Below are 19,447 nucleotides of genomic sequence, written 5' to 3'. Positions count from 1 at the left end.
ATATGATGTAACGTGTGCTTTTGGAATTCCAGAGAGGAAAATAATTTTATTTTTGTTTTATTAAATTTTCTGTTGGATTACAAAAACAGTGGGAGGCCATTCAGGTCTAAATTTGCCGAGACAAAGATTTAAGGCTGGGCTGGCTGACTTTGGTTACCCAACACGCCTTAGGGTAGGAAGAGAAGACAGTCATTATTTGACCAAAACAGAACAAAAGCAGAAAAATTGTTTCCTTCCTAGAGCCAGATAGAAATGATTTAGGAATGATTTAGAGTTGTTAGCATGTGTTGTACCGATAAGCAAGGTGATTGCCGTGATTACTACTAAATCATAAAGCCCCTCAGCCGGTTTTTCTTTACCTGGAGTGCAGTAGCTCATGAAAGCATTTGGGGTTGTGTTCAGTATGACCCATTGACCTTAATCTGTGAGCACTGAGGCAAAATGTAAATAATACAGACAGCTATTACCACTGGTGGTCCAGGCCTTAGGGGAGCCTTCTGGGCCCCGGGCCCAAGGAAGAGAAGGCACTGTCTGGAGACAGGAGGCAGGCAGTGAGCACAGCCAGCCTGGGGGCTCAGAGACCTGGAAGGATCAGCAAAGCCTGATCCCTGCCAGTCTCTGTTGCACTTCGTCCACTATCCCCTGTCAAGGGGGAAAGACAGATGTAGGGACAGTTAAGGGGTGAAGAGTGGAATATAGGCCCTGGCCGGTTGGCTCAGCGGTAGAGCGTCGGCCTAGCGTGCGGAGGACCCGGGTTCGATTCCCGGCCAGGGCACACAGGAGAAGCGCCCATTTGCTTCTCCACCCCTCCGCCGCGCTTTCCCTCTCTGTCTCTCCCGCAGCCAAGACTCCGTTGGAGCAGGGATGGCCCGGGCGCTGGGGATGGCTCTGTGGCCTCTGCCCCAGGCGCTAGAGTGGCTCTGGTCGCAACATGGCGACGCCCAGGATGGGCAGAGCATCGCCCCCTGGAGGGCAGAGCGTGGCCCCTGGTGGGCGTGCCGGGTGGATCCCGGTCGGGCGCATGCGGGAGTCTGTCTGACTGTCTCTCCCTGTTTCCAGCTTCAGAAAAATGAAAAAAAAAAAAAAAAAGAGTGGAATATAGAGTAAGGATGGTAATAAGTCTTAGGACGCAGAGCAATGCTGGTGGTGGAGCATTTTGCATTTAGTATGAGTATCCTGTGTATCTGCCCAGTAGGTTGGGAACAAAGGAGAATCCACCAGTAGAGCAAAATTTATCTTGGTTTTACTGTTTGGAAATCACATGTTCTTTGATTTAAAAAAATTTTTAACAATAAATTTATACAATATTGATTTTATTTATGTTTCTGAGCTGTATCAACACAATTTCGTATTGGCTACCTAGTTCCAAAAGCATAAAGTCTTCAGTTTTAATAATTTTACATGTAATAGCATATCGCTTTTATTACTGGTAGGTGTTGATTCAGAGGAAGTTGGCCCGAGTTTTGACATAAGCCATTTCCATCTTCTGTTACCAGCACTTTATTTATTTATTTATTTTACAGAGACAGATAGTCAGAGAGAGGGATAGGTACAGAAACGGAGAGAGATGAAAAGCATCAATAATCAGTTTTTCGTCATGACACCTTAGTTGTTCATTGATCGCTTTCTCATATGTGCCTTGACTGTGGGGCTACAGCAGACCGAGTAACTCCTTGCTCAAGCCAGCGACCTTGGGTCCAAGCTGGTGAGCTTTGCTCAAACCAGATGAGCCCGCGCTCAAGCTGGTGACCTCGGGGTCTCGAACCTGGGTCTTCTACCTCCCAGTCCGACACTCTATCCACTGTGCCACTGCCTGGTCAGGCTGTTACCAGCAGTTTAAACACCGTGAAGACTGATCTTGACAAATAAATGACTTTTACACATCAAACATATTGCCTAAGTAATTACTAAATATCTTGCTGAGGAAGCTAGACACTGAGATTTCACTCTATGCGTATTTATTTTTGTTTTTATCCTTAGGACTATGTTAGAAGGCGTAGCATGCCCTTTAAGAATAATCTACAAATACATTTTAGCATGTACCACCTGAAACTGGTCCACATTCTAGAGCAGATTCAGTATTGTGCTGTGCATTCCTAGAAAAATACATATGCTAACATTTATAACCTTTTGGTGACCTGGTATAAGAAAAAAGATGCTTTTAGAAAAGTAAAATGTTGGCTCAAAATACCACATAACTTCTATAACTGGTAGTTTCTGTTTTTTTTTACTTAAACCATTATAATAACTCATATATAATACTAACTACTTCAAGAGGGCTATCTTCCAACATAAAGGAGTTATTTTTGTTCTGAACACAAAGAGTTACATAATAACCAAGAAACAACTCTGACAGTGACCTCTAATAGGGAACCAGGCAGAAGTAGAGAACAGATCTGCAGGTGTATTTTGGTGTTCATGTTACAGTCACCTGCACAAGAGGCAAATGGGACATAAACCTAGTTCAGAGAGGGAAGGGCCTGTGAAAATATCAAATAATACAGGTGGTTACACATATACTAGCTCATCTGATCAGCAAAGATAGGTTCAGCCTGTTATTCCCTACTTCTGTTATTAAAGACATGTATGTGTAATAAAGGGTTTTTAACCTAAGTTGAATTAGTGGGGGCTTATTAACTTTGGCTGGCATTCATTAATTAAACTTAGACTGTTACAAGGCTCAACAATTTCACCTGCAGTGCAGAGCATGGACTCTTCAAGACTGGACGTTCCACTGGAAGGTGCTTTCTCATTGCATTGTCCGAATGGTCATGGTTTTACAACTATTCTTGATTTTTAGTTATGAAACGGATTTAGCTTTATAAATTTAGTTTCCATTCTTTAGTTGATTCTACAGTAGTTAGGGATATTTGTGACTACTGGCATAAAAGATTTAGTTTACTAGATTAAGGCATATATGATACGTTCAGTTAAGAGTCCTCCCTATTCCTATAGCTAAAGCAGGTATATACTTAAAATCCTCCCTTCAAGTACCCCACACAGTGAACTTCCGAATCACCACAGAAACTTTTTCTAATTGGAAGGGTAGGAAGCTTCAGGTTCTCTCTTCTCATGGGCTGGCTACACGGAGGAGCAGCTGTTGTGGCAGGCTCACAACCTTTTTCCCACTGGCACATGCTGTTTGACATGGAGAAGTTCTGTGCAGAAAGCAGTAGCATCCTTCATGAGGCGGTACTTGGGGCAGACGTTGAGGGCGTTGTAATCATCTTTGGTATCAGCCTCTCTAAAATTGACCACCATGTATTTGCACAGATGAGTCTGGCTTCTGAGATCGCTGCAGAAGAGGTTAAAGGCAAGGGGGAACAAGTCTTGAGAGTTCTCATGGGGGCTGGCCTTGCTCTTGCCACAGGTACCATCACACACAGTGTTGATGTCATTGGAAAGAAGGAAAATGACTTTATCTGCTTCATTCTTCTGAGTGGTAAGCCACTGCACCAGACCCATCTCGGCTATTTTCTTTTTCTGCCACTTGTCAAGAATAACCTCACTTCTGCAATGAGTTTGAAGAAATTCAGTGAAGTAACAAATTGTGTGATGGAAACATATTTCAGATGGGTAAACCACAAGAATCTTAATAGGGGACAGCAGTGTGGTGGTAGGGAAGGAAGTCTTGATCTTTTCTGTGGAGGAAGAAAAGCATTCGTTATCTGTAAACAGCAAGTGGCAAACTTTCACTGTAAAGATGTTGTAAAAGATGTATTTTCTAAGTCTTTACCACTCAATCAGTTCTCTTAATCACGCCGTATCGTTTCAGGTAAATGCATAGGAACTGTTTTAGGTAAGTTGTAACTTGAGTATTTTTAGTACCATATATATAGAACAACCTGACCTGTCGTTCACGTTTTTGAGTTAGGTCAACTCAGTAGCTACTCTGTTTTCTACCTGCAGGTGGCAGAGTTTCTTTATACAATAGTTCCTTAAGGTTTATTTAAGTGGTGCCCTATTTCAGCTGGAACTTAACCGGAATGCTGCCTTGTCTGTGCTATAGAACAGACACCATCTTTTAAAGTACTGTACACACAACATCTTTTACATACAAGTATTTCTGAGGTCAAAGTTTCACATGGCTTTCTTAGCTTAGATCATGAGCTCAATCTTGTTCCATCTACACTATCACAGAGACGCAGGCTACATTTTCATCTTTTCTCCATGTGCCGAAGAGGAGAAGCAGAGATTTTTAGTGTGCCACCCTCTAGCTGGAATCTAAGTACTCTGGTTTCTGTAGTCAGTCTTCAGTATTTTAATGTCGGCAAGGTACTTGGTATATGAGCCCAAGTGACTGGGTTTTTTTTTTAGAGACGGAGAAAGAGAGAGTCAGAGAGAGGTGTAGACTGGGACAGACAGACTGGAACGGAGAGATGAGAGGCATCAATCATTAGTTTTTTGTTGCGACACCTTAGTTGTTCATTGATTGTTTTCTCCTATGTGCCTTGACCGTGGGCCTTTAGCAGACCAAGTAACCCCTTGCTTGAGCCAGCGACCTTAGGCTCAAGCTGGTGAGCTTTTGCTCAAGCCAGATGAGCCCGTGCTCAAGCTGGCGACCTCGGGGTCTCAAACCTGGGTCTTCAGCATCCCAGTCTGACGCTCTATCCACTGCGCCACTGCCTGGTCAGGCCCAAGTGACTGTTCTTATGCCTTGTAAGAATTATTTTTAAAAGGTATGAATTAGCAGAGCGTCCCTATCACAGGTACAGTGCCCTACTTATTAGCTGTCTTTGCCTGTTTCACCACCTGTTGATGCCTCGGAGGTAAAAATAAAACATAATAGCCACCAGATTTGGAGGTCCTGATCCCTGCTTTACCTCAGCAGATGCAATCCAGTCATTAGATCAGTCTTTGTCAGAAAACTCTAAGGCATTAAATACCTGCTATCTGACTTCTGTCCAGTGCCAAATGTGATTGCCTCTAGAGGGATCTCCTTTAAAAAAATTCAAAGTGTTATTTCTTCATTCAGGTTCTTTAAAACACGGCATCGGCCCTGGCCGGTTGGCTCAGTGGTAAAGCGTCGGCCTGGCGTGCGGGAGTCCCGGGTTCAATTCCTGGGCAGGGCACACAGGAGAGGCGCACATCTGCTTCTCCACCACTCCCCCTCTCCTTCCTCTCTTTCTCTTCCCCTCCCGCAGCCAAGGCTCCATTGGAGCAGGGATGGCCCGGGCGCTGGGGATGACTCCGTGGCCTCTGCCTCGGGCGCTAGAGTGGCTCTGGTTGTAGCAGAGCGACTCCCCGGATGGGCAGAGTGTCGCCCCCTGGTGGGCATGCTGGGTGGATCCCGGTCGGGCGTATGCGGGAATCTGACTGCCTCTCCGTTTCTGGCTTCGGAAAAATACAAAAAAACAAACAAACAAACAAAAAAACCACGGCATCAGCCTGACCAGGCGGTGGCACAATGGATAGAGCGTCAGCCTGGGATGCAGAGGACCCAGGTTCGAGACCCTGAGGTTGCCAGCTTGAGCACGGGCTCATCTGGTTTGATCAAAAGCTCACCAGCTTGGACCCAAGGTCACTGGCTCGAGCAAGGGGTTGCTTGGTCTGCTAAAGGCCCGCGGTCAAGGCACATACGAGAAAGCAATCAATGAACAACTAAGGTGTTGCAACAAAAAACTGATGATTGATGCTTCTCATCTCTTTCCGTTCCAGTCTGTCTGTCCCTATCTATCCCTCTCTCTAACTCTCTCTCTGTCCCTGTAAAAAAACAAACAAACAAAAAACCACGGCATCATAACCCTTACCATGCCTCCACATTAGGTAGATCCCAACCGCCAGCACCCACTCGGCCACCAGCAGAGCCAGGAGGAGTAGAGGTAGCCAGCCACTGAGCACGCTCCCGCCTGGAGAAAACAGAGCTTATTCACCTTGCTAAACAAAACCAAATTACCTCCTATTTGGAAGCTAAGATTTATACTCTTATACTTTGCAGAAGTTTAGACCCCTTTAAAACCAGAGTCAGTAGATCTCTAAGGGGTCTTCAGAATGGTTTTGTTTTTTTTTAAAAGGGTCCAGATCTTTCATTAGATTCTCAAAAGGGAGATGGAAGAAGGTTAAGAACAGCCCTCTAAAATCACTTTGGCTTCCTACTCCATATTTACACTGTGGTAATCAGAGCTTATGTTCGGTTTTTTGTTCTTTGACAAATTAGTGTTGTTCTGGGTGCAATTACTTAATAGATAGTACACATAGATGGCATTTTAAAAGGCTGTTTTATAAGATGGGATAATGTCACCCCTTCATGGAATGTCAAGGATCAGGTAAGCTCAGGCACAGAGATGTACTCGAGAACCCAGAGGCACTTTGTCCACATAGTCAGGACTGTTAGGCACCTGGGTTGTCTTCAGTTGGTTTGGCCAAGTTTCTAAGAATAACACCTTACAAATTTTGACCCCACCCTGGATTAGTACCAGAACATTTTATTTGTCCAACTGTAAATAGAAGCACTAACATCTCTAAATCCAGAGACATTTTCCAGAACATGCAGCTCTCAGGCACCAGTGAGATGTGTCTTTGTGCCAATATTTCTCATTTGTTATCCAAATGTTGGCCAGGTGACCTGATCTAGTTATAGCAGCAGTTAGGCCTGGGCCACTGAGGCTGATAAGATAATAAAAACACCGTGAAGTGCATGTTCCCTTATACACTCAGTCCTTTTAGGCTTCTGGCATCTTTTTAGCAGGTCTTTGTGGCTCTGAACACCCCTTTTGCACTGTTCATTTTTTCCCTTTGTGTATATCCTGCTTCCTAAAAGATCTTGAGCTGATTTTATAAAGCCTTCGTTCTTAGTCAGATGACAGGCTCTTTGGGACAGCTCCGACATCTTTTTCTACACCCCAGTTCAGCATACATACACAGGCAGGGACACTGTCCCACCCCACCACACAAACGCCCTGTCATATATTGAATGGGGGTGGTGACAGTGGACCCTTCATGCCCTGAACCTCTTTAATCCTCCTGTGACAATGACAAGGTACTTACTGGCATCTGGAGTGAAGGAGACCCCTGTTTGTGGGCACAGCGCAACTGTTCCTTTGCGACGGATGCAGTCATTGCCACAAGTGTGGAAATACGGAGTCAGCTGAGGGAAAACAAGAGGCTCAGAAAGTTTCTACCACATGTCAGACCAAACTCTCAGCATTGTTCCTATGGTACTTCTACCAAAACTCCTCTTCCCTTTTTTTCTGGTTTCAACCCTGCCAATCCCCTGCATGTACAATAATACGGCATTTTTTCTCTAGTCACACTTTGGTAACAAAGTCCTAAAATCCAAACCAGTGACCCAAGACTAAAGAACCTTCTAAGTCTCCTTGGCTCTGAATCTAAACTTTGTGCATGTTGCTAATGTGTTAGTTTCTATATCTAAACGGGTTAGGTCACATCCTACATATATATACAAATATTTTCTCAAAAAAACAAACAGCAATAGAGCTCATATTCAATTGTGCTTTATGACACAAAGGTTCCCCAAAACTAGGAAGGTCTGCTTCCCTGGAAGAGGGTGTGGACAGGCATCTGCTCCCGCTGACAGGGCAACGCACTACCTTTATGTTCCAGGGAATGAAAAGCAAAAGCTCCTTTTACCGTGGCTGTGGCTGTGTTTCCTGACACTCTCCACGGCCCCACATCATAAACTCAGATTTGAATGGGACCACAGAGATCTGCTAGTCCAGCTTCCGACTTCCCCTTTGGGTAAACTGAGGCCCTGTGAGGACAGACAGCTGTCCTTCATAGTTATACACTAATCAGGAACCCAAGCTTTTACATTTCACATCGTCTGTTACTTCATTTTGCAGTTAAATCTGAGGCTTGGGAAAATAGAATGGTACTCCCATCTCAGAATTACTCACAGGCTTTGTGACAGAAAATGGGAATAAATGCACCCTGGAAAGTCAACAGCCACTGGTAAAAGCAAAATGGACCATGATTGTAAGGTCAGTTTCCTGACCTCGCCACCGCAAAGACCAAGACAAGGATTTCCCATTAACATCACGTACTGCAAGACTGCTGGCAGAAATGAACAGGAGGAGAGAACTCACCTACTCCAACTTTGAATGGACTCATCAAATGCCATTAATGGTGGAGAAATCAGTCTTCCCCTCCCCAAAGCTCTTCACTGAACTTTACCTGGACCATAGCACCTTCACTTTCCCCAGTCACTGCAACCATGACAGAAGTTCGAGTTCGTTTGCTCTGCTGCAGCTAAGTGAGACAAAATCAAGAATTATAAGCCATAGAGTGAGTAGGTCAAAGACTGCTAGCGAAGAAACTGCTCTTCCTAAACTGACTTTTCATTCATTAGACTATATGGATATGGATTCATTTCATACCTCTGATACCTCAACCTTTGTTTCAACTCAGATTCACAGGGACATTTCCAGGGATGCCCCAGAGACTTGTTTTTTTCTCTGATGAATTAAAATTGCCAGCATATTTGGAGAGTAAACAATCCTACCTGTGGTCTCTCAAAAGAGCCTGTCCAGGGAATCCGAGACTAGTGTCCACACAGTTCTTTATCAAGGAAGGAGGGCTCACGGTTGAGGATGGAGTGGTGTTAATAAAATGAAGAGAAAGGGTACCTCCAACTCAGCAATCCCAATGACAGTGTAATTTTGGATAACAGTCATGTATCTGTTTCCAAGGGGACTGGTTGTAAAATTCACTTCTACTGTCTTCTTGTCCTTCTTACAAGCAGTGATGTTTGGATCCCACAGACTTCCTAATAGTTGAGAGAGAATCACACAGATGAAGTTGCAGACTCTTCCCTCAAGTCCCCAAAGGGGCTTGACAAAAACACTATTTCTCCAGCACAAATTCAAGAAACACAGGCCCTACTACACATGTACTTTTTATTGGTCACTGTGCCCAGAATCTCAAAGTAGCTGCTTCCCAAGAAAATTTAAGGACCCCAAGTCACTGCTTTGCTAACACAGCTCCCCTGGGCTGAGGCTGGTGGGAGACACAGATCAGGTTCTGCTACTTACTTCTGTCCTCAACATCTATCCTGACTTAAGGGCTGGGTCAGTATTTTCTCCTTTCCTCCTAAATACCACTAGCCTCTTTAGCAACCTTGAGTAAGCCTTGGAAATTGGACATTTGAGACTGAAGAGACTGATTTCAAAATTCAAAGGGCAGGGGCAGGTTCTAGCAGCCTAGCACGTGAGAGATGACCCCTGTGAGAACACAGGTTGAGAACATGACTTTAGGATGGGGAGGAGGAGCCATGGGTTAGGGGCATGTCTAAGATCATAGAGCAAGTGAATTCAGGATCAGAACAACAACTATTAGAACATTCTGCATTCTAGGAGCTCCATCCTTCGGACTATTCTGCCAGCTTTACTGAACATGAAGAAATAAGGAAATGCCTCATGGATTAGAGGATACCCTGACAGGTCTTCTCTGTAAGAAAAAGTTGTTTCACTCATGTGACTTGCAAATCAGCACTAGGTTAATTTCCAGGAAGGTGATGTATAATAGCATTATTTTCCCCATCTGGAGACTGTTAGATTCAAGGAGTACTGACATGCTGGGGCTGCCAAGAGTGTACAAGGTCCCTGTGACACTGAGAACAAAGAGTTCAGCAATATCCTGCATTGAGTCAGAGACCCTTATCAGAAGTTTATGTTTGAAATTCTCCACTGAGTAATACCCCCCCCGTAACTGCGCACGACCTCCCTAGCCAATGACTAACAGCCACATCAGCTTCTGTATGATGCTTGCTCATCCTAGATAGCCACCCTATAAAAAGGAGCCATTTTAGAAGCTCGGAGCTGCAGTCCCTGTGCAGGTTTGGGGGGCTGCAGTCCCTGTGCAGTTTGTTGGCTGCGCAGGTTTGGTTGGCTGCAGTGCTCCAGTCTCTTCGGAGGCGTGGGTTGCCTGCAGTCCCTGCGCAGGTTTGGGGGGCTGCAGTGTTCCCCTGTGTGGGTTACCTGCATCCCTGTGCAGGTTTGGGGGGCTGCAGTGCTCCCTTGCATGGGTTGCCTGCAGTCCCTGTGCAGGTCTGCAATAAAACTTGTAAAATTTATTTTGCGTCTGCTGTGGCCTGTCTCCTAGGATGTAACAGAGACCATTTTAGGCCCTAGCTCAGTTGGTCTTTAGGAGCAGCTTTGGAACTGACCGAAGGCTTTCAGACCTCTTCACGCCGCCATGGTCCTCCATACCCCCCTCTTGGCACAATGCTCCAAGTCTGCCCACCAGGAGGCCATGTGCAGCTCAGTCTGACAGGGTACACAAGGAGACTTTGTGGGATGGGGGTACATAAAAGATAGGGACCAGTTACCCCTAAATACCACTAGCCTCTTTAGCATCCTTGTGTAAGCCTTGGAAATTGGACATTTGAGACTGAAGAGGCTGATTTCAAAATTCAAAGGGCAGGGGGAGGTTCTCGTGGCCTAGCATGTAAGAGATGACTCCTGCCTGACCAGGTGGTGGCGCAGTGGATAGAGCGTCGGACTGGGATGCAGAAGGACGCAGGTTCAAGACCCCAGGATAGCCAGCTTGAGCATGGGCTCATCTGGCTTGAGCAAAAAAGCTCACCAGCTTGGACCCAAGGTCACTGGCTCGAGCGGGGAGTTACTCAGTCTGCTGAAGGCCCGCGGTCATGGCACATATGAGAAAGCAATCAATGAACTACAGTGTTGCAACGAAAAACTAATGATTGATGCTTCTCATCTCTCTCCGTTCCTGTCTGTCTGTCCCTATCTATCCCTCTGACTCTCTCTCTGTCCCTGTAAATAAATAAATAAATAAATAGATGACTCCTGTGAGAACACAGGTTGACAACATGACTTTTCTCATTAGATTCGGACAGACGGTAATGAAACAACAGAGCCAGGAACTGGTGGGCCATCATCTTTCATCCTAGCTTGCACCTGGCAGGCAAGTAAAAACACACACTGGGCTCAAAAACCCACTCATTCAGTGCTCACAAAGCTACTGACTTATACGAGTTTCCTAGAACAAAGTTTTCTAGCTCACTAGCCTTAATTCACCTCTGTTCCCCATCTTCTTCTCTCTGCACAAACTCTGCACAAACTGGCTTCTCCATCAGCACGCCACCATCTTGGCTGCTTCTCCTGGCCTCCTCCACATGGCCATTATCTGCTCTCCTCTCTGCTCTCTCCTCTAATGCTAATCTCAGGAACCGAGAGAGAGCAAGCTCCCAGTCTGCCCCACTTTATAGTGTAGAAAAGTGGTCCCCAACCTCTGGGCCGTGGACCAGTACCAGTCCGTAGAGAAAGAATAAATAACTTACATTATTTCCGTTTTATTTATATTTAACTCTGAACGATGTTTTATTTTTTAAAAATGACCAGATTCCCTCTGTTATATCCGTCTAAGCCTCACTCTTGACGCTTGTCTCGTAAGTTCGACAATTATATTTAAAAATACCACAGTTTTTACGCCAGTCGCATAATTTTATTTTGTGCATTTATTCGTCCCACCCTAAAGGCCGGTCCGTAAAAATATGTTCTGACATTAAACCGGTCCCTGGCCCAAAAAAGGTTGGGTACCACTGGTATAGAAATCCAAACCTTTAATCCAATATACAAACAAGGAAGTCTCTGATACAAAGTCACTTATCTGAGGCATCATGGGATTCCTCATTAGAGTGCACCACCCCACATCATGCAATCAGTTAAGGGTAGGGTGTGGCGAAAAGCTTAGTCTTGAAACTAAGCCTTAGGCTATAACTGCCCTGCCTGTTTACAGGCTGTCCCCCACACCCAATGCAAACTCTAAGGAAGCAAACACATGTATCAATTTACAAACTTATTTGACCAACACACACCTACCATAAATGTTTTTTAATCCAAATAGAAGATTCTCAGGGTCCCCTTGGCCACAGGTCAGTGGTACCAGAGTCTGAGCAGGTAGAAGGGAGGGTCTTCAATCAGCACCCCCGTAAATGTGGTTTGAGCCACTGGGATGGGGCATTTTTCTGTGACTGTTGCTCACTACCTAAACCCACCAAGGGTCTGTCCTTCTCTGCTACACTGGCTGCTTGATTCAGCAGGCAAAGCACTGGCTGAAGTTCAGCTTTCACTGTCTGAGCAACTTGGATACATAACTCCCCTGCTGTCGGCACCTGCTTCTTCATGAAGGGTGGGTTGAGTGGTGCTGGCTCAAGTTAGAGTTCCTTCTAATAACAAAAGCAAGTGCTGTATTTACTTACCTAACTCAGTGCACTTTTTTTTGTATTTCATTACATGGTCTAGGCAGCCTGGAAATTAGAATGAAAATTTTTACATTTTAGAAAAGGTATCTCTGCTCCACTCCCTTGCCAGCAAGCCCACACGTACATGCTTATCATACCCGTACGGATTGCTGGAGCATTCAAGACGTGAGGTAAGATAGCAGATTTAAGTGGGACACGAACATTTTACTGTTAAACAGAAGATATCTACCCATGAAGTGATAACCGGGCTCTAATTTAAATTCAGCCTTTATCACAAAAGGATCCATGATCCCTAGGACAAGATTCAAACCGTTTTTAAAAAATGAATTTGGTAATATGTGTAAATACCACCCCTTCTGGGAGGTGGAGTTCAATCCACCCCACACCTCCACCCCAGGGTGGGGTAGATGTAGTGACTTGTTTCCAAAAACTAGACTTGGGAAGGGGGAAAATCAGACATTTATGTGGAGAAGTCTGGCAGATGCCACTTAACCAAGTGATAAACACTACCAATGATGTGTGGATGTCACCCACCCCTGACAGGGTGCCATGAAGAGGGAGCCTCCCCCTGCAGTGTACTCAGACTGGGGGACATCCCACAGGAAGCCAGGCCAGTGCTTCATGACTGTGAAGATCATGAAGAACAAAGACCAAGAAGCTGTCACAGACCAGAGGAGAGTAAGGAGACACAAGAGACAAAACGCAACTGGAACAGAAAGAGGACATTAACAGAAAAGCAGGGGAATGCCAAATGAAGTCTGGAGCTCAGTTAATAGAAATGCACCAATGTTAGTTTCTTAGTTGTGACAAATATCCCATGATAATATGAGATGCTAATAATAAGGGCAATTGGACAAAGGGTATACAGAAGCTCTTCAAACTATCTTTGCAATTTTTCTATAAACCTAAAATTATTCCAAAAAAAAAATGTTTATATTTTTAAAAATGAGAGCCTGACATGTGGTGGCGCAGTGGATAAAGTGTCGACCTGGAAATGCTGAGGTCACCGGTTCGAAACCCTGGCTTGCCTGGTCAAGGCACATATGGGAGTTGATGCTTCCAGCTCCTCCCCCCTGTCTCTGTCTCTGTCTCTCTCTCTCCCCCTCTCTCTCTCCTCTCTAAAATGAATTTTAAAAAAAATGTTAAAAAAAAAAAAAAAAGAGGTTTGGTCTCATCAGGAAAGCCGGAAACTGCTGTGTCCTAAATGTAGGGCTTCAAGAACACCCTGGCTCACAGTTTCAGAGAACAACAACCAGAAATTTCCCATGTGGAAATTCTCCTGAGACAGAGAACAGAAATGGGGTACAAACAGTTGACCCAGCTTAGATGGGGGTGTTATGGGAACTGCTCAGCCAGCCACCATGCTGGACCCTTCATACATGATGCTGTCTCGTCCTCACCGCAGCCCCATGTGTGACATTGCAGGTGTGACACTGGAAAGCTGACTATGTTGCAAGCAGGGGAAAGAACGCAACATTCAACTCAGTGCCACTCTGCCTCTCACCAGCACTTCGGGGGACAAGCCTGCTGGTGGCTGTGCTGTATATCCTCAGAGACCCAGCAGCATGCTCTCAAACAACGTAGCACTCTAGGAAGCCAAGACCCGAACAGATGTTTTGCATCAGTGACAGAGTGGCTAAAGTGCATGGGCCAAGAAGGACTAGAGTTTGAACTGGCTTCACTTTTACTGTGTGTGTAACCCAGGCCAAGTTACCTGAGAAATTTCTTCACCTGTAAAACAGGCTATTCCAACCTCAGGCTGTTGGAGGCTGTGACATGATGCATGTCAAGTGCTCAGCACAGCACCTGACACAAGGAAATGGGCTTTTTCCTGATTCTACCACCCTCCGCTCTGAGAGGTACAGTTACTTTGTGACTGCATTCCAAGACTTGGCAAGGCCAAATGCGTTGTCCAAGCTACCCTGGCCTCTCTGAACCAAACCACATACCCCAAGGCAAGCATCCCAGCAAGACAGAGAGTAACAGAAGTGTGTGGACGTTTACCTGGTGAGGTGAAGTTCACAGACATGGAGGGACTGTCTTCATTCATATTGGCATTGGGGATATTATGGGCCCCGATGAAATACAGTGTGTTCAATTCTACAGGAAAGCCAATGTAGGAATACGTCCACTGAAAGGCAAGCAAGGATCCCCTAAATTTCTGAAACACTGTGGTGCAGAAACACAGTGCCTTTGTGTTGACCTTTTCATTTACAGTTTGCTTCAACCTACTGCTGAAACAGGTCTCTAGCCAATGACTACTTAGGGAATGGACCCCACACAATTTGCCACAGAATCAGAGAAGTATAAAATTTTAGAACCAGGATATATTTTAAGTTCCGTTCCCCTCACTTTGCCAGTGGGGAAAATGAAGCCAAGTGATGCTGCCTTGCACACAGCACACAGCAGGGCAGTGGCCAGAACTGGGTTTTGAATGCAGGCATTGTGTGCTAGGCTGGAAGTTGTGGCTGTTCACCAGCCTGTGTGTGCAGCACATCAGCCATATCCCCAACTAGGGGCCTTCCCGGCTTTAATGACAGTTAGCCAAAGTGCTTACTTTGCCACCAGAGGGTCTGGTCTGAGTCTGAAAGGCCTCTGTATAATTGCACCTCACGCAGCTGTAGGACTGGAAGTTGCTTTTGCCTGTCACACAGATCTTGGTGGCCTTCAAAAAGCGGATGCTAGCTACCAAAATGGATAAGAGAGCAGTTATTTAGCACCTACTATGTGGCTGACTTGATGCTAAGGGTGTATATACCTCATCTCATTTCATACAACAGCCCTAATAGGTAGGTACCATTATTGTCCCCAGCTCATCAATGGGTTGAGTGAGGCTTAGGGATTTCTGGGAGATTTGCCTAAGTTTACAAAGCTCATCAGGGGCAGAATATGGGTTCATATTCCAAAGTTCAAGCTCTTTCCTCCTCACAGGTGAGCCTGAGTTTCACAGGATACCTGCAAAGGTGACTCTAGCTCTGATGAAGTAAAACCCCCCAGAATGTCACCACCAAACCATGTCTATTCTGGCGGCACTTTTATCCATGCTGATTCTTCTTCCTAGAGAGCCCTTTACTCTTATTTTCTGCCTCTCCAAAGCTTACTCCTTCAAAGCCAAAGTTTTGTTTGTAACAACAGCTAACAAATACAGAAGCTCACTCCACTAGGTATGGGGCCAAAAGCCATATTGCATCATCTAATTTAAAGTGGTCTCACCAGGCCCTCTCCTTCTCCTCCCTGCCCCCACCCACTTACAGCTCCTTTCGGGATTCTCAGCACTGTCCTTGTGCCTGAGTCTGTAGCTCAGTGGTCCCCAACCTTTTTTGGGCCACGGACCGGTTTAATGTCAGAAAATATTTTCACGGACCTGCCTTTAGGGCGGGACAGATAAATATATCACGTGACCAAGACAAGCATCAAGAGTAAGTCTCAGACGATGTAACAGAGGGAATCTGGTCATTTTTTAAAAATAAAACATTGTTCAGACTTAAATATAAATAAAACAAAAATAATGTAAGTTATTTATTCTTTCTCTGCAGACCAGTACCAGATGGCCCACAGACTGGTACCGGTCCGCAGCCCAGGGGTTGGGGACCACTGCTGTAGCTGACTCACCTCTCTGGCACTCCCAGATTCCTGATCAGATGGAATTTAACTGAATTTAGCAGACAGAAACAACAGACATGGGCTTTAGGACCCCAGAATTGGTTCATTGAAAGAACTAAAAAGCTGCCTTGGGAGAGTACGAGGACTTTCACAATGCTACTGGGGAAAGTCATCTATCTAAGCCCATGCTTTTCCTTTAAAAAAAAATTATTGACTTGATTGGGGTGACATTGGTTAGTAAAATTATACAGGTTTTGGGTGCACAATTCTACAATACATCATCTATATATTATACTGTGTGTTCACTACCCAAGCCGGTGCTCTTCCTATACTTGGGGGATCATCTCTGGCCTCATTCTGTCTTCTTCCTTAAGGTATATGACATTACATACAGAGAATACACAGATTAGAAGTGTGCCACCCAATGGCATGTTCACAATCATGTAGCCAGTACCCAGGTCGAGAAACAGGCTGGGAGTACCCCTCATGCTTCCTTTCAGTCACTCCCATTGCAGAGCAGTTACTATCCTGACTCCTAAATGCTTAGTTTTGCTTGTTTTACATTATTTATTAATGGCATCATATGGTATATACGACTGTAGGCATGCATGCAGACATGAGTGTATAAACTCTTGAATCTGGCTTCTTAGATTGGTGAGATTCATCCATATTGTGCATCATTATAGGTTGTAAGTGCTCATTACTGTGTTGGATTTTATTCTGTGATTCCAGTTCTAGTCAGGCATTTGAGTGCTTTTCGTTTATTTTTGGCTGTTATGAAAAAAGCTACTCTGAACATTCTATTTTGTGGTTTGGGCACATGTATGTATATATTCTCCTGAGTATATGCTTAGGAGTAAAATTAATGGATCATATACTCTGCACATTTCTGCTTTAGGCCTTCAGTTTGATTGGTGCAAACTTACCATCTGCCCGGAGTATCCAGCTTATGTTCATCAAAATTGAATAGTCATCCACTGCAACACTGTTCTTAACAGGTTCCACTCGAAGGTCCCTCAAGTCTCCTGGAGTCAGAGTGTGGCTGACCATCCACTCTGGAGACGGTCCTGGGAGAAGGTGAGACTGCCCATGACACACCCTTCCCTGGCCCAATTCGATGCCATCTCCTCTATGTGACCCACCCTGATCCAACCTTCATTCATAGTCCATCTCTCCTTCCTGCTGAAACAGGTCAGACATTTCTCAGTGTTGACTGATTTATAGCCAAGGTGATGCTCAACCTCCCGGCCCCAATCTACAGAGCACTTGAGCCCACTCCAGGTGCCTGTGTGTGTGTGTGTTTAGTGTATTTGACATGGTTGTTAAGCTTAGTCCTGCCTTCCCCATGCCTCAGCCTGGACTCCAGCCAGCTGGCCCACACAACTCCCACTTCCTCCTAATCTTTACCAGCACCATCTTTCCCCCAGCTCACCCTTTTCATCCACATATCTCGGGCAGAAGTCCACCCAGTCTTAATATGCTACTATCTTAAACACTCTAAAACAATTGCTTCCTGTTTCTAAGTGTAAATTACCTCCCTCTCACAGCACTTGGTGTCCCTGCCTCTGGCAGGGAGAGGCTTTGTGTGCATCAGCAAACAAAGCAATGGTTCACCTAAGCCTGGTCTCTGATGACCCACTGTCTGGATTTGGATCCCGTAAAAGTCTAACTGTGCTTTCAATTTCCGTGTAAAGCCCCAAATACACATTCCCTAGTGCACCTACCATTTTCAGAGCCACACTGAATCATCTGCAAGAGAAAGAAACCAAGTATCATGCTGAATGCCAGCAAACCACAAGCCAAATTAGCCAAAACACCATCCTTTTTCCTTAAATGCTCAAAGAAAAGCTGAACTGGTTCCACTTCAATTTGGGGAAAACTAACCTGTCTCATTGTAGGCTATATATATAATGGACCACAGACCAGCCATCAGTATACTAGATCCTGAAGCCGGCTTGTGGCCTCACTTAAAGACCAGAGGGGATGACTTGGACCATCACAAAAACCCCTTCGCATTTTAATGTTTCACTGTAGGTTTCAGAGCCATCTAGAGTATTTGCACCCAGGTGAAGAACAGGTTGTGTTAATAAGATGAATGAAGAAAGCCATGAATGTAGTTTGTAGTACCTTCACCAGGTTTTTAAAAATATTCCTCTTCTAATAAAAAGGACTAACTCACCTGGCTATTTATAAAATCATAAAGCAACTGTGATCTCATGATATCTTTCTAAAATAAGAACTTAAAAGTATCATCAGCATCCAAGGAAGGCCAGTACTAAATCCTGTGGAGTGAGCTGTTCATGTTTTTTAACAAAAAACAATAAGCATTTTTATTTTGGAATAAAATACTGGACTTTTTAGGCAGCAGCATGCACCAGTGACAAGACTCAGTGTGGTAAGTCCACCAGCTTGGAAGCTGATCCCTTTCAACTTCAACATTTCCTAAAACCTTGGAAGACAGAAGGCAAGACTTTTGCTGGTTGGAGTAATCTGGGTTTAGGTGAAAACTGTCGGTTGCTCACCTTTGTCTTTTTGAAGCTGAACTCCAAGGGACATCATTGGACATTTTAAAAAACAAATAAGCCACTATACTTAGGGATCTGAATTCTGTCAAAATGCTGGTGAGATAAGTTGTAGGAAGAAGCAAAGCAACAGCTCTAAACTTTATAGAGTTCACACTGTTGGCCTGATAGCAACTACTGCAAAAGCAATGAATTCTTCCTCTAGTGGAAACGGCCAAAAGGGGTGCCGAATTAAGCCAGAAGTGTGGCAAGGATAGCAGCTAGAGACATCAGGGCACCGGAATGGGGTTTGTCTTTCCATAACCATCAACAAGTAACCACCATGTTCTTATGTTATATACTGTGCTAAAAAAGCAGTGAGATAATTTCAAATATTATTTTGTGAATGAGCTTTTTCCTCTTTAGTGACAGAAGACTCCCTCAGCCCTTCAAGGCACTGGGAAACAAAGGAAATTCATGCAGGAGAGTTCAGGTGTTTACCGGCTCCAGGGGCAAGGCGCCCCAGTCCAGCCTCTACCAAAATGACAAAGAGGTCATGTGGTAATCAGAGAAGCCCTTCTTGTTCCCCCAAAGATAGGCAGACCTCAAGGCCCCAAGCAGTAACAATATTGAGCACCCACTATGTGCTGGGCTCTTTGCTGCTGCTTTGCAGGTACTCCCTGATTTTCACTGGACTCTGGTGAGTTAGATATCACCCTTTGTTTTATAGTTGAGGACACCGAGGTTCAGTGGGCATAAATGACTGGAATAAGAGTAGGTGGCATTTGAGCCTGGGGCTGACTGATTCCCATGACCCTGACTCAAGCAGCCTGAAGCCCGGTGCCAGGACAAGCTGGGCTCCCCTAGGAGATGCAGACTTGCCCCCGCAGGACGTGCCTCTGCAAACCCCCTGAAGAGGCATGAACTGGCGGGTAGGCCACCTTCAGGGTCTGGGCTTGAGGGATGGAAACGCGGGAAAGAGGCGGGGAAGGGGGCTTACCGGTTCCGGGGGCATGGCACCCAAGCACAGCGCGGCCAAACTCAGCAACTCTAGCGACATCGCAGGGCCACCGCCCCCAACAGCGCAGGCCAGGGCCAACCTCCCGCCGCACTTTTATCTAGGAGCCCCGGGCCACCCCTCGGGGCTCCGCCTTCCTAC

General features: G+C 45.2%; 1 protein-coding gene across 3 annotated transcripts; it reads right to left on the bottom strand.

Moving 5' to 3' along the window:
• Positions 1–1,093: 1,093 nt before the first annotated feature.
• On the bottom strand, positions 1,094–19,389 carry IL17RB (interleukin 17 receptor B). 3 transcript variants are annotated; one of them, XM_066352115.1, is made up of 11 exons: positions 19,289–19,389; positions 17,512–17,536; positions 16,714–16,854; positions 14,742–14,869; positions 14,189–14,315; positions 12,182–12,229; positions 8,586–8,725; positions 8,134–8,208; positions 6,988–7,087; positions 5,751–5,849; positions 1,094–3,641 (listed from the first exon to the last, which is right to left on the bottom strand). In XM_066352115.1, exons 1-11 carry the CDS (start codon positions 19,346–19,348, stop codon positions 3,112–3,114), a joined length of 1,473 nt encoding a protein of 490 aa, XP_066208212.1. In that variant the 5' UTR covers positions 19,349–19,389; the 3' UTR covers positions 1,094–3,111. The 3 variants fall into 3 exon arrangements, with proteins under 3 accessions (XP_066208212.1, XP_066208214.1, XP_066208215.1); XM_066352117.1 differs by lacking the exon at positions 5,751–5,849; XM_066352118.1 differs by lacking the exons at positions 14,189–14,315; positions 14,742–14,869.
• Between the last annotated feature and the right edge of the window lie 58 nt (positions 19,390–19,447).

This window comes from Saccopteryx leptura, chromosome 10 (assembly GCF_036850995.1).
Source record: "Saccopteryx leptura isolate mSacLep1 chromosome 10, mSacLep1_pri_phased_curated, whole genome shotgun sequence".
Taxonomy (NCBI): Eukaryota; Metazoa; Chordata; class Mammalia; order Chiroptera; family Emballonuridae; genus Saccopteryx; species Saccopteryx leptura.
The sequence above is the reverse complement of the archived record's forward strand: the minus strand, read 5'-3'. Positions and strand labels throughout refer to the sequence as shown.

Excerpts from the sequence above, each read along its gene's own strand:
- IL17RB (XM_066352115.1), bottom strand. The coding sequence starts at position 19,348 with ATGTCGCTAGAGTTGCTGAGTTTGGCCGCGCTGTGCTTGGGTGCCATG. Across the intron at positions 16,855-17,511 it reads TCAGTGTGGCTCTGAAAATG|GACCGTCTCCAGAGTGGATG; the intron begins GTAGGTGCACTA and ends ACCTTCTCCCAG. Across the intron at positions 5,850-6,987 it reads CTCCTTCACTCCAGATGCCA|GCGGGAGCGTGCTCAGTGGC; the intron begins GTAAGTACCTTG and ends TGTTTTCTCCAG.